The 26,526-nt window shown below is 39.4% G+C and overlaps 1 protein-coding gene across 3 annotated transcripts in view; it reads left to right on the forward strand.

Annotated features, from left to right (window-relative positions):
* Positions 1–26,119, forward strand: part of LOC137274185 (uncharacterized) — a 59,901-nt gene extending 33,782 nt beyond the window's left edge. The window contains exons 2-6 of one of the 3 annotated variants that reach the window (XM_067807230.1): positions 2,182–2,346; positions 18,459–19,442; positions 22,107–22,283; positions 22,803–23,222; positions 23,866–26,119. In XM_067807230.1, coding sequence (XP_067663331.1) covers positions 2,271–2,346; positions 18,459–19,442; positions 22,107–22,283; positions 22,803–23,222; positions 23,866–25,187 — 2,979 coding nt within the window. In that variant the 5' untranslated portion in view covers positions 2,182–2,270 and the 3' untranslated portion in view covers positions 25,188–26,119. Of the gene's footprint in view, positions 1–2,116; positions 2,347–18,458; positions 19,443–22,106; positions 22,284–22,802; positions 23,223–23,865 lie in introns of those variants that run through there. The other 2 variants (XM_067807231.1, XM_067807229.1) reach the window with 2 other exon arrangements.
* The last annotated feature ends 407 nt before the right edge of the window (positions 26,120–26,526 follow it).

A 26,526-nucleotide genomic window follows, 5' to 3' on the forward strand; every position in this document is an offset into this window, starting at 1 on the left:
TGCTTGCTTTGTCCTCAACACCGGGTGTCATCGGTGATTTCGGTTAATACATTAACTTAACTCAGACCATTGTGTTCTCAAACAAAGTAGTTTCTGACGTGGACATCGTATATTACTACACGGTTTTCCTCCATCATATGAATGTCACAACCATCATCGAACTACCGTCTTCCAGATCCACATTCATGTATTCTCAAAGTTGATTGTAGGCCACTTTACAATGAAAATGTTGAAATGTAACGGACTTATTATGTTGCCTTTCACACCAAATGGATTGCGCTTCTCCAGACAAGATACTTTCTGACGTTGACGTACATACCTACGGTGTTCCTAAGTCACGTGAGTGTCAAGTCCATGCGGAATGCTTCATCAAATTACCTCTTCTCAAAATCATATCCGTATGTTCTCAAAGTGGATCGCAGGCCACATTTTTAAATATAATTTCAGCAGTTTACGAATTAAGGGTTATATAGTTTGTCGACGGCAGAATTCAGCAATAATTACACATTGCCTTTTTCACAAACAAATACGGGTACATATGCTAGCATTTTCATTGAACCAGATTTGGATATTAAGGAATAGATCGTGAACCTAAACAAATATCTCACACTAACCAGGTTTAACTTTGCAGCTATTTCCAACCCATTTGTTAACGTCTGTTAGGTAGAGCCATAACCGTTTATGGAAATGCTAATACGTAAGACACATCTGACCCTGTCGAGTGAGTGAGTGAGTGAGTGAGTTTAGTTTTAGCACCGCTTTTACCACTATTCCATCAATATTGGGGGATACCTGTAATGGGCTTCAGGCACTTTACCCATTTGGGGAATTGAAAACGGTCTTTGTCGTGATAAGTGAACGCTTTAACCACTATCCTATCCCCACAGCCCCATGACACTGCAGAAGGTGATCAATGTGTATATTGCAATAACCAATATCTCTTGATCATAACCAGTGGGTGGCAGCAGGATCAAGTCTGATCAGAAACCTTGTTTGTTTAGAACGTGGCCTGAGTGCCACGGGACTGAAGAAATGAGGCTGTTTAAGTTACTTATTGATTGACATGATTCCTTTGTACACATATTGAAATTTACGTTAAAAGTATAGCTTTGTGATGAAACTACGAATTAAGAAGAAAATGTGTACATGTAGCTACTTGATATGTGTAAAGCCATGCTGGAGTTTGTTTTGATCTTTCTAGGTGCAGAGTTAAATATTACATGTGAATATGTAAATTATCGTCTCTAAGACTGACGGGGCGGTGGGGTAGCCTAGTGGTTAAAGCGTTCGCTCGTCACGCCGAAGACCCGTTTTCAATTCCCCACATGGGTACAGTGTGTGAAGCCCATTTTATGGTGTCCCCCGCCGTGTTATTGCTGGAATATTGCTAAAAGCGGCGTAAGACTAAACTCACTCTAAGACTGACTATAAAATACCTAACACAGGCCAGATCACTGTTGTTATTTCATATTCAGTGCGTGTTATATAATCTGCAAACATAAGGACACACGATGCAATGGATACAGTTCAAATGTATCAGTTATGTAATGTGATATATCTTTAAATGTAAAACTGCACTTTCGCTTTCATTTCTCGCCGTTTATTTGTGCATTAGCGGCAAAAGACAATTAAAGACAGGATTAAGTATTGTTATTGACTGAACCTAATATGAAAACACTGCTCACTAGTGTCAACATTTATATGGCGTCCTTACCGGAATAAAGCTCAATCAACCAGTACAAGTACAAGCTATAAAAATTGTAATGTAGTCAAGTTCTCGGCACCTTAAGAAACACGCTAGAAAGTTGAGAGAGAGAGAGTCGGGTCATAAATCTCTTCAAATGAAGTTAAGGTGAAGATTGTCGCTACGCACAGTGGTAAATTACCCATGTCAAAGTGACCCGCAATCAACAAGTTAACTGAAGACGCTAAACCTAACAACAGTCTGTGGAGAAAGCTGATGCAAGAAAAAAGGGGTCTGCATTATTTCTAGGTGACTCGCTGCGCGGACGTAACACCTCATTGAGGAGCGTGTCACCCTTGACCTAGAATCGAGACGTCACGGCGAGACGAGCGTTCTGATTGGTTGTAACAAGTGACTGACAGGTTGAAATGTACATTGTGTGTACGCAAACATGGCTGACGAAGTAAACAGTTGTGCCTCTTTCCGATTATTTCCAGGTAAAGTTTTGAAGAAACGTGAGCGACAAGGAATGTGGATACCTTCCTCTCACCGCACATGAGTCCGTGCGTACGTCAGTCCGTCCATAATGCAGAAATGTGTCCCGAAAAGTTGGGAATACCTTGCTGGGCTGCTGCTCATCCTGTCGTCTGCTCGTGTTGCCGGTAAGTTTGAACATATTTTCATTCTTCTTCCTTGTCAACAACGAATTGTGGCATCAATAATAAAAACAGTCACTGCAAACGTATAAGACGGTGCCCGATTCAAACCCCGCTTTGTGTCTTCTATGAACTTATCAGGGGTTTTCTTTGTTGCCTAATGTACAGCTGTGCAGATGTTTTTATGCCGCTTTGTACATTGTGTTGCGTTCTGAGTCACACACCCTATTGATTTTTTAAATCTTTGACGTGAAAGATATTACAAGACTTAATCTTTTAAGCACTGAGAAGTATTGCGTAATGCTAAAAGAAAGTCGTATTGTACATTGACATTGAGTAAAAATTACTTTTATTCGGGAAGTGGTAGATAGAAGTGATCGAAAAAAACGTAATGACAAATACCCGTGTCTGTTCTAATTGTAATTATAAGATGATACTAAAGATACTACTGTTCAAAGTTAACTATGGTTTTGTGCTGAAATTATTACAATACACGTATGATGGCGTCCATTCCAATAATGTTGTGATTACTGGAGTTGTAAGTGCATGAGATGTTTCTTTCCAACAGTTATGTCCCACTAGTCGATGCTAGGAGGAAATGGAGACCGTTATGCAAACAATATCTCCCATGGTTTTAGTTCTCATCTGACACTGATGACCTCAGGGAAATCTCCCAAATCCGTGCACCTTTGAAACTGGCTCAACATAAACGCGTCTCTACGCATTGGTAGTGCATGTGAGTTGTAGAACTTGTCACAGGGAGATATGTGCTGAACTGAACAACGCGTATCGCCATGGAAGGCATATTGAACAGATAAATTTACAATACTGTCTTTACAGTTAGAAACCTCAGTCAACAGCAAACACCGCGTCCAGGACACGAAGTGATGTTTGCTAACCCGAGCGACACACGTTAATCACCAGCACAGAGTCAAATTTCAGCTAAATTCCTAGCTACAAGTTTTGGATAGTTGAATGGTTACTATTATTTCCCATGTCACTTTGTTGAGCTGAACGTAACAGCTACAGAACACACTACGCAACAAGGCTTTGTTGTTGAGAGTTCATTTTAAGGTCTGGATTCAAATATAGGGTTCTACCATTTACACACGAACCTAAGAATTAATTAGCACTCGCGTAAAGGGTGAAACGATGGCATTTTGGCAATTTTGTCCTGTATTTGATGTGATCTTTGATTAGTTAGCAGCTGCGTGTAAATCCCTCGTATTAGCAGTAATCCGCGGTCCTACTGGTTTAACTGCATCATTTCTTTGGGGTCTTAGAGGACGCGAACACAAGAAATTATCTTGTGATATTAACGTTCACTCATTAAATACACCCAGTCTTCACAAAGCAGATGACGGTATTTCAATATCAGTTTGGTGTTGTTATGTAAAACAATATCCCGGATTTATGATACCCAAGATACAATACAAGACAAATCTTATTAATAATAACTTCTTTAGTTAGTTACCACGACGTGGTCTTTGATGAATAATGATGTCATTGAGTTTTTATCTTAGATTTAGACATAAGTTTCCACTTATTAAGATAAGAAAGGAAAGGAAAGTAAGAAATATGACTTTTCCACCTTGTTGTTCTGCTACCTCTCAAAGTTACCGGTGTCAGCATATCAAGACAAAAATCGAAGAAAGGCATGCTATTACCAGTATATGGACATGTGTACACCTGTCTAAGTTCGGTATTGTTTGTTTTCCTCAATTTATCTCAACTAATCCTTTCACAGACATCTGTGGTTTGTAATTTTTTTTGGGGTTTAGGTAGACTCCATTATTTACAGTTGTGACTTGGGTGTTTCCTCTCGCAGTCACATGGTACAATGATTTATCTCAGTCTGACAGCGGGTTTGGCATTGTTAAATACGACGCTTTCGGTAGGTTTGTTTGCAGCAGTAGGGTGAAACACGAGGCGCAGCATGGTGTAATTGACTTCATTGCCATACAATGTCAGGCATACAGATGAACATTTACTCTGTATGTTACATTATGAAATTGTTATCTTCTTCACATGCTAATTGCTATATGTACACAACTGATCATGTTAGTCGTGTTTTCAAGATGTCTGCTTATCGTCAGGTTATAGCAATAAAGACTTGACTTTTGATATTATAAGAAAGGCATAGGAGCCACTTCTGAATAAACTTCCAGAAGACACAACTGCAGTGCATTCGATCATTTTGACAGTATGAAGACACCATTTGGTCATAGGTGTGGTATAAACCATTAATAAACGGAGGGGAAAATAATAAGGGATCACTTGATAGCACAAGTGTTCTTCCATTTTTTCCCCGGTTTCCTCACAAGCTTTGTATCGTATAACTTACGAAGAGACATTTAAAAACTGAAAGGAACACTTGTGCTTTCATGCGACCCCGTACTTTTCCCTCAGTATACAATGTATTTAGCAAAGCATAACACAATTGTAACATCGAGTTCGACACTACGAGGGACTAATACATGTATTTATCTTGTTCCGGTATATGTAGTGTCCATCTGCCAGCGTCGTGTTGCAAATGTTAATGTCATTTTTAAAGAGGTCATAAACAAAATGCACGGAATGCCGATGAAGAACATTTGTCTTTAAATGACGTTAAATATTTAACCTTCTTCAATAGTTAAATGTCACATCTAAAGGTAAACTACGTGGTACAGATTATCATTGATATATTATCGATGAGATAGATTATCATTCAATTTGATATATATCGATGAGATAGATTACCATTGATATATGTCGATGAGATAGATTATCATTGATATATGTCGATGAGATAGATTATCATTGATATATATGGATGAGATGTCTGTTAAATAGGGACTCTTAGCCATGTGATCGATTGTCTTATCGAGTACGGATATGGCATACAGTCCAAATGAGGCGATCATTTTGCAACACCCATGGCAATTACAGTCACCCTTTCTGTGTAACCTCAGCCAGAGACACCAGCTGGTTCGCTCGTCGATGTAAGAAACTTGTTTGATTAACACAGTTAATATAGCCTATCGATCTCGTGTTATTACAGAATGTGTGATCTCGGTACATGTCATATTTCACGACTGGGACTGTCAATGCACTGAGCGACACTGTAACTTCATGCTTTGTTCAAACAGCATATGACTGAATGATAGCTGTTTGTTGTCTCATTGCATAATATTCATGTCAATAGTGCTGTGTACGCGCTGGTACTAGGCGTGCTATAAAGCCAGTGTTACTGGATAGCTTGTCAGTTGCACATGCTCCAGTTGGAGTTAACATGTGATCAGAGGTTATTTCACGAGTAAAAGGTTGATTTCAGTATCACGTGAGAACATAAAGCAAGATTTGTTTGACAGGGAAACAATAGCCTGTAGCTTATGGAACGCGAAGCAAGGCCATTTATATTTTATCGGCCAAGGTAACGGTGACTTTTGCTGACTGGATGAAATTAAATGTTTACGATAGCTCAAATTGAAATGACCTCGAACTCAAATTAAAACAACGATAATGAGAATGTTATTTTGATTTTCATAACATCGGAATACGTACCTTTGAATACAGTCATTTTATTTCATCATAAATATTTCGTATTTTTTCACTAGGTCGAGGTGTAAAAGTATACCAGCGCCTCAAATACCATAAAGCACGATAGGTGGACACACGGTTGTTTCTGACACTTTCCGCTAAAACAACAGTTGGTGATGAAACACCTGTCACAGTCATATACATAACAAAGGTGAATATATGACAGGGATCTGATAGGACTGGATTGAAAACGTTAGTGTGTACCATATGTGGTAGTGTAGAATATTTTACTAGAATATATATAATCTTACTTCATACGTCTATACAAATATATCCCTTGATATGAAATGACCTTCTGTCGACATGGATATGAGCTGAACTGTTTTGTCTTCAGTAATCCATGGATTGTGATCAGCGTAGAACCATTGTTCAGACCTTGTTCACGAATAATGTATGACATGTTTTACTCCGCATAGTAATATGCTCTCACGGTAGAAAACCTCAAGAACCAAGATTAGCACGGTATGATTTATGATCAATCGTAATTATTGCACCACGAGCCATGCTCTTCCACAGACTAAATGCAACGCTACAATGCTTATAAACACTACGCTCCCGTACATTCTACCATGAAATAGTTTGAATAAAGAACACATACGTGTTAATATGTTGTACTTGTGCAATGTGTTCTTCTGTACTAAGCCTTAATGAGTGACTATTATTTATAAGGGGGTAAATGTAAAAACTGGAACATAACTCAACTTGGTTATATATTCCTGCCAACAGAGTAAATCCCAGTGTGTTCTGCGATGTGTGTGTTTGGGGAGACTCAAGACAACAATGAGATATTGGTACAAAATATACCATACTGGTTCGTTTACTAGTGAAGATTATATTCAAATTAATTGACATATACACATAACGTACCATTTATCACTAAAGACGATGGTAATTACCTATTTCAAGATTAACCTAATGAAGTCACCCACCCAACATGTCCCTCTCTCTTCTTTGACACCCTCCCTCTCTACCCTTCCCCGGGGTGTTGACTACCTGGATTTCCTGTGCGTACTACCGGTGGTTTTAATGCTTGGGTGACGACAGCAGGACATCGGAATCCCGAGGCTGGGATTAGGAGAGAGTCAGACGCCCAGACAATCGCGTCTTACTGTTGTGTTTGGTCATGGTTGTTGACTTAATGTGTGTCAGGCACTCTTCCCTATGGGTGTCCTGCACTGATACTTTCACTGTTAAACTGTAATGGATCACAGGTATGTCAAATATACCTCCAACCGGGGTTAACAATAGTGGCATGGCATGGTGTGGGTTGTTTCAGTTTGAGATGATATGCAATGATAGAAATATACGTGTACATACTTCGGCAGCTTCAGGCCAGTATATATAACACTCCATGGGAACATTACGATACATCTGGGCAATACTTTTACTACAGAGCTGGTTACGATTAGGTTACGATTTCGTATGTAATATTTGTTATATATTGGTCGAACATCTACATTTATAATGACCTGTTTCTTTGAGTTATTCCAGTATGCGATTTTCATCGGAACATACTGCTCCAAAGCTCAGATCATCACAATAAGGCTTAACGCTTTGACCCCGCAATACTGTATGAAATAAGAATTCTAATCCAGGCATGAATTCACCAAGGAAGGTTTTAATGGAACCCCTCCACATATTCCAGTACCCCAAGCCCAGGTTCAATACTCTGCAGTACCCAGAGGTTGTAATACAAGTACACAAACACAATCTCACCCCCTGAACAGCCTCTTACAAAACACAAACTCATTCCAAACCAACCTTGATGTCCTTTTAATTCAGTCTGAGTAAACCCCATATGGGGATTATATTTTATTGCTTCTGCCTCGGTCTACTGAACACGTTTCACGTTGGGTTTAAGGTTGTCGTTCTTGAATATCGTCAGCTGTGCAGCTATCTGGTGTCTAGATGTGGGTCACAGGTACATACAGACATTGCAAGTACTTTCCCCGTCTCGTTTTATAATGCAGAGAAACCTGAAGCTGGATACACGATTTGAAAAAGTATGCATAATACATGATAACACAATGATTGCCTTTGTTGGGCGCGGGTGTCAAAACTTCGCCCATGAAATGTCGACATATGCCTCATGCTTGTCGGATACATTACAACATATGACTAAATGATATCTGGATGTTTGATTTCATCACTTGTTTAGTGTTTTCAAATTCCAGTCTGTCCGATATCTAAAAACACCACCCAAAATGTATACTGTCCCCTCAAAACAGCCTGACAAAATTCGTGTAGCCAGCACTTGTGTGGAAATTCAAAGCCTGTTCCGAGTCAGAGTCAGTATTGGGGATTATAGCATGCCAATATGACGGCGATATTTGACTTCCATTTAGAATACAAACATTAACTGATTATTATTCAATTTCTAGCACTTTCGGACAAATATAGGCCACGAACCTGGTCCTCACTTATGTCACCTGTCACGTCGTCCTGGGTTGTTCGTGCAATAATTATCTCCCCCGATTAGATATGAAACCTTCATGTTACGCAATTCTGCTTTCTCGCCTTCTTGGTGGGGTATAATTAACTTTGTACGAGGGAGGTCGTGGCCCTAGGGATATTAGCGGGTGGTCAAAGACGGGCATAAGTTGTACCGCGTGAGGGTGTGAGGCCAAGATCATCACAGTAGGCGTAGGCAGATGTTCGCACATAATAATTACCTTAGCAATTTGTAGTAGCTGTGAGACATACATTATTGAATGGTCGTATAGACACAGAGTCAGTGTTACTATCTGATACATTATGTTTTTATCGTGATTGTGACAAATACCTGGACGTGCTAAATCCACGTTTGCGACAAGGTGATGGCAGGCTGGGCGGCGTGATAATGATGACATCAGTTGGTAACTGTTTATAGAACACTGAAAATGTGGTATATTTTTACTAAATGATTTGTCATAACACTTAGCCTTGCTGGGTGTCAGTACACATATCATATGGTTGCCAGTTCAAGTAAAATATCTTTTTCGGTATGTTACTATTAATATTGAAAACGACGGGCAGTGGTGTATCCATTTTAAACACTGAATATCTTTACAGTTATCGCGCTTTTGAAATTAACCAAGGTTAGTGTTCCAGATTTGACCGCTGTCATATGTATTATGAATTTGTTAAAATGCCGATGCATAAAGCTGGTATAAAAGTGTCATCCGAATAAAACATAAATCCTTAAACTGATGTATCGAGTGACCGCAACGGATATGTCTTTAAGGCATTCATGATTATTCAAATGAAGCTTTCATAAGAGTTTTATGTTATGTTTCTATTCTAAAGCCGATACGGCAACATCAAGTCGTGGATGTTTAAAGCTGGTATCGTTTGAAACGGTGCATTACATACCTAACAAATAACGCTCTCGGTATTTGAGTATGTGTTGGGCGTTATGACAGTGCACAGACAGAGGTGAATACACACAGCCTATATTTGTGGGGCTGTGGTATGTGATTAAGTGGAGAGGATTTCAACATGAGTCAAGACATCTGTGTCTGTTTGTCCCTTGGTGCGTGTAATCAGCTCTTTTAACACTTAAACAACTGGAAGTGTCACTTTTTCAGAAGCTTACCTGTCGTGGTTCCTTCTAACTTCGATATGTAGTTCTAAACACCTTGATTGAAAGCACTGAATACAGTGAGGGCTTGGGTAGTACATACGACCCATTATATGCGATATGACTAAGTCAATATCGCCGTGCTTACTTTTACATCATTATGTTTAACTTTGTGCATCATTGAATTGCAAAGACAAGGATCTCAAGATCACGTCGGTTCGCACATTGTTTAGTTAAGACATGTCTATACGTTTTGGGGCAGGCAAGCGTTCCTAACGTGAAATTTACAATACGTACACGCGAAATATAATGTCTTTTCTCACCTGTATAAAGTTTTCAGTAAGCACTTCAAAATTTAGATTAGAAGTTAAACATAATGTATTCTGTTAACTTTGTTGCAAAGAGAAGTACGGACGATCATAACAGAATTGTGTAAAATATGAAACGTGCACATTTCAAATGAGGTGTGAGTTGAAGTTCTGCGCTTGGAATTGCGTTTTGTGTTCTTCATGAACCATCTGTGGACCTTTGATGGATGATGACGTCCACTAGTTATTCTCACAACACTTTCACAACACAACTGTACGATTGTCCTTTAGAGATAAGGGTTCATCAACTGCTTCAACATGGAATCGCCTGTTCCCGTGTCACTGTTATCTCCTGACTGAACTATGTGTGACCCATGATTCAATACCCCGATAAATCTGACGTCTATTGTTGCACGACAAGCCTACAATATCAATTTGTCGGAGCTGATCATCTTCAGTGATGCTGTAGCCGAGGGCGAGTGCCACTGCCGGACCATCTTGTCCATGTTGCTGATGACAGTAGTCAAACATGTTAAGTCTGCGAAGTGCAGGCCTCGGGGGACGGCTTGAATTGCCCGGGTCAAGGGAGGAATATGGACAAAATGCTATTGATTTGTCTCCTAGTGACTTCAAGAACTTTACCTTCGACGCATAATTGTGGGTAACATAACTTGATATAATACGCAGGAATGTTATCACCACTTAAGGCTTTCCATAACCTTTAACAATTATTCATACAATGTAGGTTTTCTTATTCACAGAAGGTATTTGAGAAATGGGGAATTAATATCTTTGTACACGATTATCCCATGCGACAGACTAAAGAAAAATGATAATAATATCTTAATCAATAATCGATCTATGGAGAACTAGTCACTAACATAATATCGACATCTATATCTTCAAATGGTCAGGGGAACTTTTCAGAAATGAATTCAAAATGCTTATTATATGAAATGTTGGCTCTCCTGATTTATAATGTTTGCCACAGAAGTAGGTATGCCCCACCTCCATGCTCGCATGTTTTCTCGGTTTGGCTTAGCAGCATCAAAAGTTTCTGAACTTAAGCAACGAGCACATCAATGATCAGGGCATCCTTTCAAGCACTAAGGTGATCGTAAGTCACTAAGGTAACCTTAGTGTTGTGTTAAGGAATTGCCGTTAAGGTTAACCTAGTTAAGGTTGTTTCGTAAACGGAGCCCCTGATCGTTTAATCATGGCCAAAATAACTAAGTACCTTACTCTGCTATTTCAACTGAACTTAAAAAAGTAGCGTCCAATGAAACTGCGCTGTCAGTTTCAGAACTAAATCTATGCATATAGTCGAGTGATATAGTCTATCCAAAAGACACTATGACAAGAGACTTTAGCGACAAAACGTCCCTTTATGTCTATCAGTATTTCTGTTGTTTGATCAGATTTACAAACATTATGACCTTAAGGTGTTCTTTGGTATACACGCGGAGGCCACAAAACCAGTGTCTGTCTTCAAAACTAGCTGAAATAAGGCTCGAGTAGTGAGACCATCGTTCCGACACTAAATTCAATTCATCATCTGCCCCCCACAATAAGCAGTGCTGCAGTACTTGGATGAAGTGGCCGGCACTTTCAGGATGTTTCATTTATATGTAACAGCATGTGTAAAATACTGAGCTAACTAATTAATCTGTAGAAAACTGCCCAAACAAACATATGTGATGCTGTGATGGATCAGGCCAATAAACAGGACCTTATGGGCCACGGAGATCAAGCATATACTTTCCCCGTTTGGCTTTGCTTATGCTTCGATTATGCAAGATAATGGCAATTGCCAAAACGTATAAACACAATCTATGTGGTTTTAGCATACAAAGATGGCATCCGTCAGTATGAAACTCAGACTTAACCACGTAATCAAGGTAAGACCATTTTACAAACCGAAATATATCTCACACAGACTGACTGAACACTACTGAGATAAGCGCTGGCAAGATTTAGATGCGGTTGCCATCCGTTAACGATCGATCAGGGTAGACGCATGGGTGCAGAGTGTCGCTTGTGCAAATATTGACTTCGGATCAACAGCAGTCTAGTTGAAAATGAGCATCATTGTTTACTTGTATCTTTTACTTTTAATGATTTAGGAATACAATTTATCGATCCCAAATACTATTTAAACCCTTAGCTGGAAACGCGTACTCATGACGTCTTCTAATCATTAAACTGTTATTGACTTGGGCAAGTCTACGTGTAATGCAAGTTTATGTATACATATAAACGTCAGTGCTTCAGAATAACCAGTCTTGTCTATCCTCAGACTTAAGTGACTTTATGAGTAAGTGTATTACTGTAACGGTATGCTCTATGGACCTGTGGCTTTTAACTTGAAATAAAGATATCTACGGCAGTCGTAAACTACCCCAGTACCACGGTCGCCTTGTGGAGCGGGCCCTTAGGGTTTGTCTGATGTGTGTCACCTTGGTAGGCTGGTGACCGTTGCTGATCATAGTTGTAGTCGCATTTACTGAAATGTAGATCGTATTGTCACCTTCACTGTATACTCCCCAGGGAGATGAGACTGAAAAGACGACGTGTAGTTGAGATGGATTCAGTGGCCGAGGGAAAAACAAAGCGTCTTTGAGCAGCTGAACTGGATATCTGCGCTATACAAATATTAGCATAATAATAATAATAATTGTATGATTCCTCGAAAGATCAGCTGTGACTTCCATATGTAAATTCTATCAATGTTCCCACGACAGAGTTAGCTGTTCATGCTGCTGACCACTCTTTAGGCCAAATATCCCGTTATTTAGGTAATACATTCTGAGGAAGACGTACAGTCACGATGTATTGCTTGACAGTGGTAAGTGTTATATTTACTGGATTCCAATCTGGCTTTCTTAGAATCAAACACTCAGGTATTATATTGCTGATCATATACATTAATTCAAATCGTATATTATAATGGCCCAGCCTACCTTTGATCATTTTAGACGGCGGCGTATTATGATCTCAAACTGCAATCATTTTGCGTTCTGACTGCCGTATAATTGACCTAGGGCCTGCGAGACTCTCTACACAAGAATTCGATCCTCTTATCACGACAGGTGATCATTATGTCCACAGAGGCCATGCTAAGTGTTCCACTAAACACTCAGTGTAGGATCCCCTCGCTGCATTGATCTTAATCCGCCCTAGTGACACCCGATAGCATCCAGAGTAGTTGGTGTTTACATGGTTTGCTTAATAACTTCTGTTTCACATTGAGATCGTCCAGCCAAATTGCAATTCCTGTGTTTGCCAAGGATGAATTACCGTGCAAACAGTACGCAATGTGTTAGGTTCAGATCCAGCAGTGCTTGTATTGTCATAAAAGGTAAATAGCAATATTAGTCTTTCCGCTCATGCGTCAAAGTTCAGATTACGAGGCCAGTTAAGTAGTAAGTTGGATTATCAGAACGCGACATCGCTCGGCGAGACAGACTACGGAACACAGATGAATAAAACTACTTCATAACATCGATTTGTGCTGGTAACTCTAGACAGCAGTTTATTGGATTACCGCCCTTGAAACAGGGACAACAGAGTATATTGTTGTCAGCAGTGCCACACACCACTCATTTGAAGTTAAGCTCCAGAGGAATACTTTCTATCCGTTTTTGGACACGGTAGTTGTCATTTCACTACGGGCTAGATAATGAGCAGTAGTAATGTAGAGAATTTGCCATTCTATTTCATTCACACTGATGCCTCTCTTTACAATTTCTGAATCTGTATTTGTGTAACCCGTACAGTGCATCAGGCGTATTCATGTGTTCATCACTTGCATACATTTAGGATGATTATTTGTGTGAAAGTGCTTTTACCACTGACTTCGTGTAAACCTGTTTTTTTATCACAGCTGCAAATATTGACAAAAAATGTTTCTTGGGGGAGAATCAGGCTGGAGAAACTATCCAAACTGCGTCATTACGATTTGAACCGTATCGGTTCACTAAACTTGAAGAAATGTCTCAACCTGTTAAATTAATGTATTTAATGTGACAAACTGATTTTATCTACAGCCCTAAAATGACAAAGACAAAGAGTAGCACCATGACACAAAATATTGTGAAACAAAGAACAATTATCAGTACTGCCAGTCATACAGAACAGAAGATTTAACTGCTGTCAGAATCTACGATGCATACGTTTCCAAAACAGATATAGCATATGGCAGCACCACGGCATGGGTGGTAGCTGTTTACATGTCACCATCAGTAGTGTTTCTGAGTGTTAGAAGTGATTTAATCCCAGTCTTAATGAGTTGAAGGAAAAGAAAATCATTGCAATAAACGCTCAGATGAGATAGAATCTAAAACTTAATGTAAAATAGTAGGAACCACTTTGAAGTGACGTGTTATTCATCTTGATCAACGACACTTGCCGTGTATTTTATTTCTATTTAATCGTATGCATGGCGTGATAAAGACCAATATGTTCTGCAGGTTTTATATCTTCTATCACACGACCATATAACCCCAGTGTACATGATCTCTGCATTACTCCATCCTTTGATCGTAGTAACTGTCTGGAATGCCCAATAACATCGATTCGCCAAATGGTAATATCATTGATAGCATTGGCATGCCTCTGTTGCCCTTTACAATGGCACTATAGAAAACGTAAATGGTTTCAGTACAGACCACCATATCAGAGGGTGAGTAATGTGAAAGTGTTTCTTTATGATGCTTTATAAATAAATACTGTAAGAGGACAAAGCGAAATTCTTGGTTTACAAACCTTGGTGAATAATTAGCTCTGTATTGTACCAGCATGTACCTCGGATCACATTGTATTGCGTGCAAATATAACGGACATTCCGTTTAAAGGCTTTACAATAAACAGTTTGTCAGATTCAAAGGCTGTAGGTTGTACGATGTTTGCATGAAGACGTAACGCCTACGTTTTACGCCGAATGACACCTGTCTGTCTCTATCTTTCTCCACTCTGTTTCCCTCCCTCTTTCCCTCGCATTCTCTCTCCCCGCTACATCTCTTTCCCTCTCCCTCGGTTTAACATTGACAGGCGTGCGGTATTATCAAGTTCAGCAGTGTCATTTATCTTACACTGAAGGCACTCAGGGTGGCTTCCGATACGTGCCTGACCGTTGCATAGATGGGTTAAAATTTCATTTACCATACGCACTAATACTTGGCAACTATTTCAGGGCACGTTACAGACTTTTCCTCCAAAGTTGATCAACTTTTTAAAAATACACAAATTCTTCATAGATCGTTTCGTCATCAGACTGTTTCAGTGTGCTTATTTTGTTCCTGGCACACTGCTGAACTTTGTAGGTTTCAGTTACAGCGTCCTACATGTAATGTCATGCAATTGGTTGTTACCGTTTACAGACATGTAATAGAATGTCTGTGGTTAAGTGAATACATCGTAAGAAAAAAGTAAATACCACAAATCGACGATGCGTGTGGTCAGCATAAAATGCAGTGCAGAGTAGCATGTCGTTAACTTACAGATAGTATTGGGTGTACTGTGGGGTTTCCATATCGCTTTCTCGAAGACAGAACATAACCGTGATTTTCATTTGGGATGTGAGTAAAACTAAACTCACTCACACACTCCAAATGAGAAGCATGGTCATGTTCAGTGTCCTGGATCTTTTAGGGAGGGAGATCTTTTAGAATATGAAACATTTATTCAAGCATATCTGAAAGTCACTTTGAAAAGAGTCACATACCATGGTGGTGTTCTGAATAAATTATTGCTCATCTTTATGTAACAGTATCAGCAGTGTTCACACACCTTGGTTTTCCACCTGCCATCTGTCACCTGGCTCATGAAATATTGACACGTACGCATTATTATGATAACTAAACATGGACTATCAGTTTTATACTTAGAGTACCCAGATTAATAATTAGGTTGAACGGTAATTTGTTTGATTCTGGTGTCCGAGACGTTGCCCCAAAATCAATAGAAACAGGCACATGATAGCGGAAGCACCCTTGTTACTGTGTGCCATGAGAGAGAGAGAGAGAGAGAGACAGAGAGAGAGAGAGAGAGAGAGAGAGAGAGAGAGAGAGAGAGAGAGAGAGAGCAGCAGCAGTCACGACACACTTTATTTCCCTTATATGCCGTGACAGAAAATTGGTACTAACCATATTATCCTGGAAAACAATGTGGAGTTGTAACACCGGTGACATACCGTACATCTCAGTGTGCTGTTAATGGACGCTACTGCTGTGTGAAGTATACAGACTTATATATCATATGGACCCCCGTATCATGGGTCATGTGGGTAAAGAGGGTTTATGCATACATACTTGTACCGTTTAACACTAGGCAGACCGAGATATGTGGAAACGTATATGAAAAACATCCCACAACCTGTCTAATTGACAGTATCTTAATTCTTGCAGCAATCTAAAAGATTTTATTGGAAGCAATTATGTCGTTTGTACAAAAGTGTGTGATGCGTGGACCTCGAAGCAATACAAGACACACTTTAATTCTTCAAACACGAGACGGGGTGAACGTGTATTACCATAATCACTTATCTCACTTTTATTTGGTACAACGATGTTGGCTTTACTCTCTGAACACTTTGAAGTAAAGATCTGAGGATTACAATCACGATGGAAGATTAACCTGTATGTTAAATGCAAACAATCATGCCAATGACGTGATTATTTCTGTATTCCTAACGTATAGCCAAAAATATTAGTTGGTTTTCAAGTAGACACTTGATATGGCCGAGACTGCCATGTTTATGGCCCCAGCTACACGAGTACATGTCGTGAATGGTGGAATAAGTCGCAGGTATTCATGCTCTAATGGACTGCTTACGTGACTATACTCCTTGAGTTTACTCGTCAGTGACAGCAACGAGGAAGCATTAGGGGCGCGTGGCTTTGTGTATTTGTGACAGGTAATCGACCAGGTAGACTTTCTCTGATTAATTCTTCAAGTTGTGTATTCATGTATTTTCTTGTACTCAGTGAAGACGTTTATTTCCCAGTGGATTATGTTTTCACGTGTTCTTCTCCACATCTCTAGATATATGCGTACAAGATTGTCCTACACTAGTGTTTATAGTTTAGAAAACTTACTATTATTATTGTTAGAAACTGCCATTAACTATTTTGTACGCGTACCACTATGTAGGAATAAAAATATTTTCAAGTGCAGAAATCAAACACAATGTCGCTTTGAATTACTACCTCCTGGAGAGGATATACACTCTGCCGGTGTATAATGTCCATATTGGTACAGACATGTGCGAATAACCCACACCTCATTCCCCTCGAATACATCAAATGTAGCATTATAAGCAAACTCTCTCGCCATCAATGAAATCTGGGTCCTCATGGGCAGTATCAAGAATCAATTTTGTCGTTCTTCTATGCTTTTTACGGATCCTTTGTCCACCGAGAGCACTCAGTGGATTTTTATGCCAGCATATTTCTATGGCCTGGCTCGCACATGCATTCTACTGCAATAACTAACCCAACCAAGCAGTAGCAGCAAATGGGGGCTTCCGCACACTTTCATTAAGCTCTGCTCTCTATAAACTTGTCTTAGTGAGGTCTTCGCGCCATGTGCATGGGATCAGGATAATGCCAGCTGTTTGATATCTGAACATTTCACGGGGTGTGGGGCTTCGTTATAATCATTTCTTTATGACCTGAATGCCATGCCAACTGATACAAGCCTTTGATAAAGATGTACATCAAGTCTCAAATAACAAATTATGTCCCTAATAACAAAACTCCCAGTTTTACTACGGCTATTATCTGCCCGTATGCTACGTGCAGTTTTTGAACATGTGTATTAAATCCAAGTCACGTGTTCGTTACCAAGATGTGCCGAAAAATGTTCCCAGACAACCCGTTACCTAATTTCTATCAATAAATTAAATTAAATCAAAAGAATATGTCATATATATGGGTCTCCTACTAAACATAGTGTTCTGATCATAGACCTGTTTACCTGGTCAACATCAAAGGGAACTACCGACAGGTAATCGATAGTTAGGTCTGTCTCAACTGAAGCATTTATAGCCAGAAAGGCTACGACAATGTCACGTGTGAACACAGAGAAAAGGGCTCCATGATAGATTTGATATTGACTGCACTAGATAATACTTTAGCCCACTCAAAGATTACCACGAGAAGGGGTATTGGTACGTATTACTGGCTATAGCCAAGATTCGCAATTAAGGATCTGGATTGGTCTTTTGGGGACCAAATGGATGCTAACGTGTTGGTGTACGTTGTATTTCCCAATCCAATATCAAACACCGGATTTCTAAGCTTGAAAATGTGAGCATACATATATATTAATTTTTCTCTACGAAACATAACATTCTCTGCAAAATGATTTCAAGTGGTTACATAACGTATTCCTGTGATTCCATCATGTAGCTGTCACTATGTGTTAAATCTCATTATAGAAAGTAGCGAGACAGTTACGACATGTACTCGTATATGAATTCTTGTAGTAACCCATTACTAATTAGGACATATGTCGTCGAGAGTGTTTTGTGAAAGAAAGGGAAATGTCAAGGTCAGTTATACTCACATTTACAGTTCACATTTCTACAACAAAATGGATTGTTTATGTTGATAATTTTATGATGTAACTTACGTTAGCACATATTCTCACTATAGTTTCATGTCTTGCAGGAGGTCTGTACCAGCTCACCGTGCCGTCCACTCACGCTGCCTTCTCCGGGGATCTAGAAATAGGATACAGTGTTCCACAAAATGTTTCTATGTCCAGTGCATTTGTCACTATCCTCTTTACCGAGGAAGGACAGAAGGAACACGAGATCACTTCTTTACACATTCCACCAGGCACGCATACGGGCAAACTCATCCTCACCTGTGGGGTCCTAGAATACCCAGGAACATACACATTACAAATGTACATGTTTGTTGGCAGCCGCTTGCTTACACAAACCACATTCATTGTGGAATGGCCAAGGATTCAGTTATTTCTTCCAGATCGTCGAAGGTTCGCACTCACAGAAAACGTCCCTTTGCGAATTCAGTCACGTGCAACTTGTGAACCCATTATACATCGTGAATCCTTTTTCATAGAATTATATTTCAAAAGACCTGCTTCTGCAATTAATATTTTACCAATGGAAAGTTCCAAGATTAAACAAACGTTTAACTACACACACTTGTCAAAGAGAACACAAACGATCGAATATCAGTGTGACCTGTTTGATCTTGATGGATCCTACCAAGCAGTGCTAAAGTCAACCTTCAACTCAGGAACAGTTGTGACCAGAAGCAACGTTTTCAATGTTTCGTGGAGTCAATCTTATAGCGTAAATATCCGGAAGAAAAGTATTTTTCCTTGCAAAGGTGCAATAACTGTCTTGTATATACAGCCAGCATGTGCCAGACCCGAGAAACATCTTCAAGACAGGATACGAATGTACGAGTTAAGGACGACAACGAATGGTTCGTTGGCAGCTCCTCTTAAACAGAAATACATCATTGAGAAACATGCAAATCCAAATAGGAACTCGTTTGAACTTAGCTGTAGATTGTTCAACAAGACAGCTGCTGGGTTTTGCTTCAAATATGTCAGCATTTCAAGAAGTGGAGCTGTGCATCTGCAAAGGCAGCAGTGTCTTGCTGCTCATCCCAATTCAGGTATGGTTCTGAATATCAATACATCGTTGAAAGTAAATTAATGATTGCAAAACCGACGAATACAGAGTTCCACTAAACTTGAGTCATTATACCATACAATAGCAATACAGTGAATTTAGGGTACTTGTTACAGACAGTCATGAAACTATTTATGTTTATAAACGCATGATGTAATAGTAGTTCAGTGCTAGTACTCAACTTACTGAAATGCAGCACTTAACTTCGTATGGCCTCAAGACATTTTAGCGATAATAATTGTAACAAATACTACCGGAATGGCGGTGGCACCCTAGCACAGTTACATAGTGCCTAGTAACTATTTGATTTAATAGCATGTGTAATATTGTCCCTCAGTTATTGGAAATTGACACAATGTATCTCTCTCTTCCAAATAATCGTCTAGAGTATATGGTGTGCCTTTATTCACGTACCTTAATTAGTCTGTCACCATTATTAAAAAATCTACTTGTTCATACACTGTTGTATGTACTGTCATACGGTGAGAATAGGCGCTGTCAGTGATAAATGTTTGCACCTATTAACTTCCTTGTTGACCTTTCCAGTGGTTGACCACGAGACCATAGAGGTCTAGAATGAATTGATTTCAATTTGCGGATGTGCAAGGCAAATAGTGATAAGGTTCTTGCACTAGGTTTGTGAATTAACTGTTATTGAATGGAATCCATGGTTGTTGAACTTAAAGTTTGCCTATTTGGTTCATCCATCACACGTTGCATCTGTAGGGATTAGGTAGGTAATAAATCCTATTAAAGAGCCTGAAATGCCCAGGATGGATTAACTATTTGAACTATTGTTATCTTATAAACCTGCTTGACAGTGTGAAAACTGACAGTCGGCCCTCAAACGAACTGATTAAGATATCCATACAATTAGTAAACAGTGCTTATGCTTCAAACGGTTTCCAGTATACACCACTGGCAAGCTGTTAGTGACAGTGGGTGTATTTGCTATGGACAGTAACCCCGATGGTCTAGGTTTTGTATGGGGATGGCATAAAGTGCAGGGGCAATGATTAAGGTCACATACACTCATATACGCTTATCTTACAATCGCGTGAGTGTTAGCGTGGTTGTTGTTTATAAAACCTGAAACATGGTTGTTTTGATGTTGTTCGAGGGTAAGCATGGCCCTTGTTATCTATTCTCCTCCGACTTCATCTCACTTATGGCATCTAGCAATCAGGAAATGTACAGAGTACCACCTTGTAAAACACTTGTCAACTATGTCATGTATGTATGTCACACCCATTGACATTTGTCACGAAAGATATTAATTTTTTTTCATAACTTCACTTTATATGGATATTTACATTTCCGGTAAGTATACCGCGTCAAAACTGTTTTTTTCATTTATGTATCACTTTGTGCATAGAAATCTCTGTTTCGTTTTCATTTCATTTATGTCTGTTTTAGCACACTTTAAGTATACTGTAGATCTTTATGTTATTATTGTGAAAGAAAGGTTCTATTTTATCCCTTGATGTTGTGATATTATCCATGCATGTTATGCATGTAATGTTTCCTTTGGTTAATGTTTTTAGTATCAAAGGATCCGGAGATCTCCCTACTGTATGTGTTAAGAGTCCTGAGAGAAGAAACATGCACAACTTTTATATTTATTTATCAGTATTGAAGGGTCAATGTTTGTTAGATGTAGGTAGATCTTGAGATTGATCTTGATATACATACCCATGGCGTGAATGTGTTCACATCTCTTAGTGTTACAAGGCGAGGGCCAAGACACATGTTCACGGCTTGAAAAACGACAAGTCTGTGAAATTCCCAGTAATACGTCGGAATGGCTGGATGAATTCATTACATTTCTGGAAAATGGAAGAATATATATCTAAGGAGCGTAGACAGACGCTGTCCTGAAGCTTTGACAACGGCTATTGTCAAGACCAGGGCAGCGTGGTGGGAATATAATTTCATCTGTTCCAATTGAGACCTCTCTGAATACCTCGGCTTGAGTTGTCTATCAAGTTGACTTCAACTGTCAGTCCTGGAAAAGTGTGTGTTGGTTTGTCATCGCTGTCGGAAAACACAAAAACCCTATTCTCTTATGTTATCAGTGAATGAGCACCGACAATGCACGTTTATGTAGTCACTGGCATGTGAATCCTTTGTGTGCTTTACAATGTCAGTGTTCACTCAGTGGCACTCATCAGCTACATGCCTTAGAACTGTCAATCATTAATGAACTAAAGTGCAAGCGTATTTCTGCTTACTTAGACTTGTCTAAACCAATATTATTAAGAAGATGAGATTGGGCAAAAAGTATATTTCGTTTTCCATATGAATTGTGCGTAGTTTGAATTTATGTAAATGTATGGTTGTAAAGTTGCAATTATAATCCTCTACATGCTCTAATTAGTTAGTGTGCCTGAAACATGCAATCAAAAAGCGGATTTTATAACAGGCAAGACGGTTATTGTTACTGAAACATACACACTGCAAACAAATTTTATCATGATGTGTATGTAAAGGGATCAAATAAAACCTTGGATATATGTGGTTTATATCGCCACTAGTTACACGTTCTCTCACAATTTTAGACCACCAACATTGATAGACAGGTGCAGAACTATTGTTGGTCTGTTCCTGCAGCCAGATTTGAAATAAAACATGTGTTTCTTTGTTGCAGTGTTTTATATAGATGGTGGGTGGAGTGAATGGACCGAGTGGTCGCTTTGTACCGTCACCTGTGGCTCTGGTAAAAGGAACCGCTTCAGAATTTGCAATAACCCCGCCCCCCTCCATGGGGGCAAGTTCTGTGAGGGTGACCCCGTCCAGTGGAAGCCTTGTAATATGAACTGTCCAGGTAGATATATACAATACCCACAACTCCTGGGCGGATGTACACAAAACGATTTTGTGCTACGATGCTCGTAAATGAACTTCTCTGACATTGACAAGACTGCCTTAACGCTAAGATTGCTTTGTGCAAGCAGGCCCTGGTAAAATATATGCTTCCTCTCCAAAAGATGCCCAAAATGTAGAACATACATATGGTATTACGCGTATAGTTACCTTTTCAGTTTTAGATGACCACAAAGCATTGATTGAAGATACGTTATGTTTTCCAGCACGAAAGAATACTATTGTTGGATGTACGGATGCCCATATTTGATAAAGTGTTGGTTGGTTACTCCACATGACCTGTTATACTGTCCATAAAGAGCATGATGTCTGTTCCTGGTATAAATCAAAGTAACATAGCTGAAATATGAATTGCTAAGTGCTGTGTACGACTATACTTACTCACACAATCACGAAATATATTAACCATACGGTAACATTTCACTGATCATTGCCATTTTGCGCATCATGTTTGTTTTAGGATATTTACCCAACGGTCCTCTGAAATCCCCCAAATTCGACATGCGGTGTGCGTGTGGGTGTGGGATGTCTTCTAATTCGGGAGAAATAATTGCAAGTGGAAGATGCTCCGGCCGAGCTTTGTGGACGATAGAGGCAGAAGACTCACATCGGATTCGGCTTACATTTACTCACTTCAATATACTTGAGTCCAAACAGTGGGTGAAGGTCCGCGATGGAGAGACTCCCTTGTCAGACATACTGTATAGCAGCATAAATGGTGAACAACCTCATAACGACATCAGTTCTTCGTCCAACAAGATGAGTGTTGAACTGATGACTTTTGCCTCTGATGAAGCTCCAAGGTCTATAGCAATATTCCCCATCAACGCAACGGAGGTAATTCACCTCCATGGATTCATCGCATCGTATAGGGTAGTCGGTAAGTGCAATTTGAGAAAGGAGATGTTTGTTTTGGAGTTTCATAAACACCTCTTACAAAAAAGTTGAGAGTGAAAATACGTAGACTGAGCATATTATCCCTATTGGAGAACATTTACAGGGCCAGCTTTTATGGGAATGAGATTAAATGTGAGATCCAACGCATTTTTTACAAGTTGTCGTTTAAAGAGTTGTCGTTAAAGAGATTACATAAATGCAAACTGACAGAAGATGATTTGTTAATGATGACAGGTATAACTTGCGTAATGCATCTTCTTACTGACTTTGACAAAAAGTGTAAACATATCTTAAAATTGAAGGATGAGGACTGTGATTTTATGGATATACAACTTTTTTTATTCATAAATTCCATGGATATACAACTTCTTTTATTCATAAATTCCATAAAATCATAATCCCCATCCTTCGACTACTCAACTTCTACAATGCCTATCAAAGGCCTCATATCTTAAAGTTGATAATGGATTGAGTAATTAAATGCCATATGAGTATTTAAAACTGGCATATGAGAATTCAAAGATCAGTGTACTGAGTCAATGCTTCAGTATGAAACGTACATTCCGCACAATATATCTAACCTGTCTCTGGAACTCTTGTCTTACTCTATCTTACTTCCTTTCCAGCTGGAGGTGGTACGCGTACATCAACCATAATTCGTCGAGAAAAGTCATCAATTCTGGACAGCAAAGTAGCCGTCGTTGGAATTGCCTTGTGTGTTCTCATAGTGTTAGTTGTCATTACTTTCGTGCTTTTCCACAGACTCTATCACAAACGGCATAAATACGCAATGGCGGCATCTGAAAGTCCACTTCACATAGCTCGTAGCACCAGTATGCACAGTAGTCGCTGTAGCAGCCCGCCTCCAGGATTAACAAACGTCGACGTTGAGGCACCTCTCACTGGTGAGGCGACAAAGAAAGACAATATGTTGTCGAGGGGTTCTTCAATATCTAGTACATGCAGTGCTGGGTTGAAGAAACTGCGGTCTAAGGCAGAATCTGTAACAGGTAGTCCCAAACCCTCCACCAAAACCTATTCCCCTTTACCTAGTCCATATACAGCGCACTCACCTCCTGAAGAGTTTCTGCATAATTCAAATTTCTTCAAAGCTAGTCCAAATCTAAGAAACTGTAGACCAAGATCCCCTAAAATTCATCCTTCACCAAAGTTCAAACATTCTCCTGGGGCAGCAACTCCATGTTCACCATCTAAAACTAAACATGAACTTCTTACAAAGAAGAGAAAGGAGCAGTTGACCACTGAATCCGAAAGGATAGTGACTGGTTCCTCTGGATCATCAAAAGATGCTCCAGTAGCCACGCCAGAGACACCCACACCAGTTGTGAACAAAGGTATGGCACCGGTGAAAGCTTCATTAGCGGTTGCTAGGACCCCCGGTGGTGACAGGACACCCCAGAATGAAGTGATCATACTGGAGAGTCTCCGTGAGGAACATTCCCGGTTAAATGGAGATGAAAAGTATCCTGATGCAAATAATGAAACTACTTCATTCATACAGTCGTCTGTCAAAGCAAGACGGCCTACTTCTCTCACAGAGAGTTATTCAACAGAGTCTATTGGTGCTAAACCCAAACTACGAACTGCAAAACAGTCTCACGAAGACAAAAAGAAGCCGTCTGCAATGGAAGAACGTCAGAAACTGCTGCCTAAACCAGATGGGCAGAGTCCCAAATCTCCCACAAGGGAAGAACATTCTAAGAGTTCCACACCTCGCAGTACAAAAAGCAGTCGCAGCTCCAAAAGTGCTAAAACTATGTCTCCTACCAGGAGCATCAACACGCCCTCTGAGATCGGTTCTGTGGACATTGAACTGGAATATGACGACTTTATAGAAGACGACCCGTTGTCTTACTTTGAGGTCTCAGAACTCCAGAAACTTCGATGGCAAGGAGGAGAAAAGATAGGAAAACCCGTGAAGGATTAAAAAAATTACTGCATCTGTAAAATATTTATGATTATTGATATATGAATATATTTGAACCCAGAGAAAGACTTTAAAACTGTTTGGTTTTATATCAGTATTAGCATATGACTGAAGAATATAATTAACTGCTGGTGAACATTATAAGGTTTGTGACTACATAATTTTCACAAGGAAGCGACGTAAACTGTAGAGACTAACAGATTTTAAGTGACGTTTTTACCCTATAATTTGTTTGCTTAGTATGTTTTGCATTTTACCTTTATAGTGCTTCCATTGCCTACAGCACTCTCATTTGATCACATACTGCATTTTCACATATAAATCAACACCAGTGTTTTCGTATTGTGAGTCAATTTTGTACCTGTAATGTAATTTGTGTCAACTCACAACAGTTACTGATTCTATTTATTGCAAGGTGAGATACCTTGAACTCTGCCAAAGACTGTAACAAAACATTTGGCCGTTTTGACTTTCATTATTCCTAAATGTACGCGATTTGATCGAATCCACACAATTAAGGATGCCATGGCAACGGCTTCACCGTTCAACTCATAGAATATAATGAATGTAACATAATTTAAGAAGGATTAGGTCAGTATTAAGTGTTTGAGAAAAAGGCTAGTAACTGTAACACAAGGGAAAGAACGATTACAGAAAATATTACGGATGAATGTAAGTGTGATAAAATATGCATGTACCCATTAAATATAACATTTGTATTCAAGGATAAATGACTAATGACGTTACCTATGATATGATATAATTAATCTTCTCGGGTCAACGATCCAGTGACTTTTATCTTTCAGCAGGTTATGTACATTCTCAACACGACCTCAAAGACGTGTATTTGTTGTTGTTTGTTTATGATGCATATCACATTTATCATCGCCATGATTTTATCGCTCAAGGTGAGATTAAAATGTCCATCAAAATGTCCAACTGTGTGTTATTTTTTGCATGAAATGTTACCAGTTTATTGGTGGTCTTGATGGAGGCGATGTATATACAAATGTACACATTTGGAAAACGAAAACAATGATGACAGTACAATTTGCATATAAAATGGTTTGAAAGCAGATCATGCATAATTGTCCTGTCATATAGTTTACAGAGTGACGTGCTCATATTGGCGGACAGAAACTGAAATCGATTTTGTACGACATGTTTCATAACTGTTCCGTTGTTTAAGATACCAATATACCAGTAACACTATTCCTTTCCCATCAAGCGTCTTGTATCACTTAGGGATGGCTTTACCAAGTGGTTAAAGAGTTGGCTCTTCACGCCGCGGGCTAGGTTCGATTCCAACAGGAGTACAATGTACGAAGTCCATGGATAG

The sequence above is a fragment of the Haliotis asinina genome, chromosome 2 (assembly GCF_037392515.1).
Source record: "Haliotis asinina isolate JCU_RB_2024 chromosome 2, JCU_Hal_asi_v2, whole genome shotgun sequence".
Lineage (NCBI taxonomy): Eukaryota > Metazoa > Mollusca > Gastropoda > Lepetellida > Haliotidae > Haliotis > Haliotis asinina.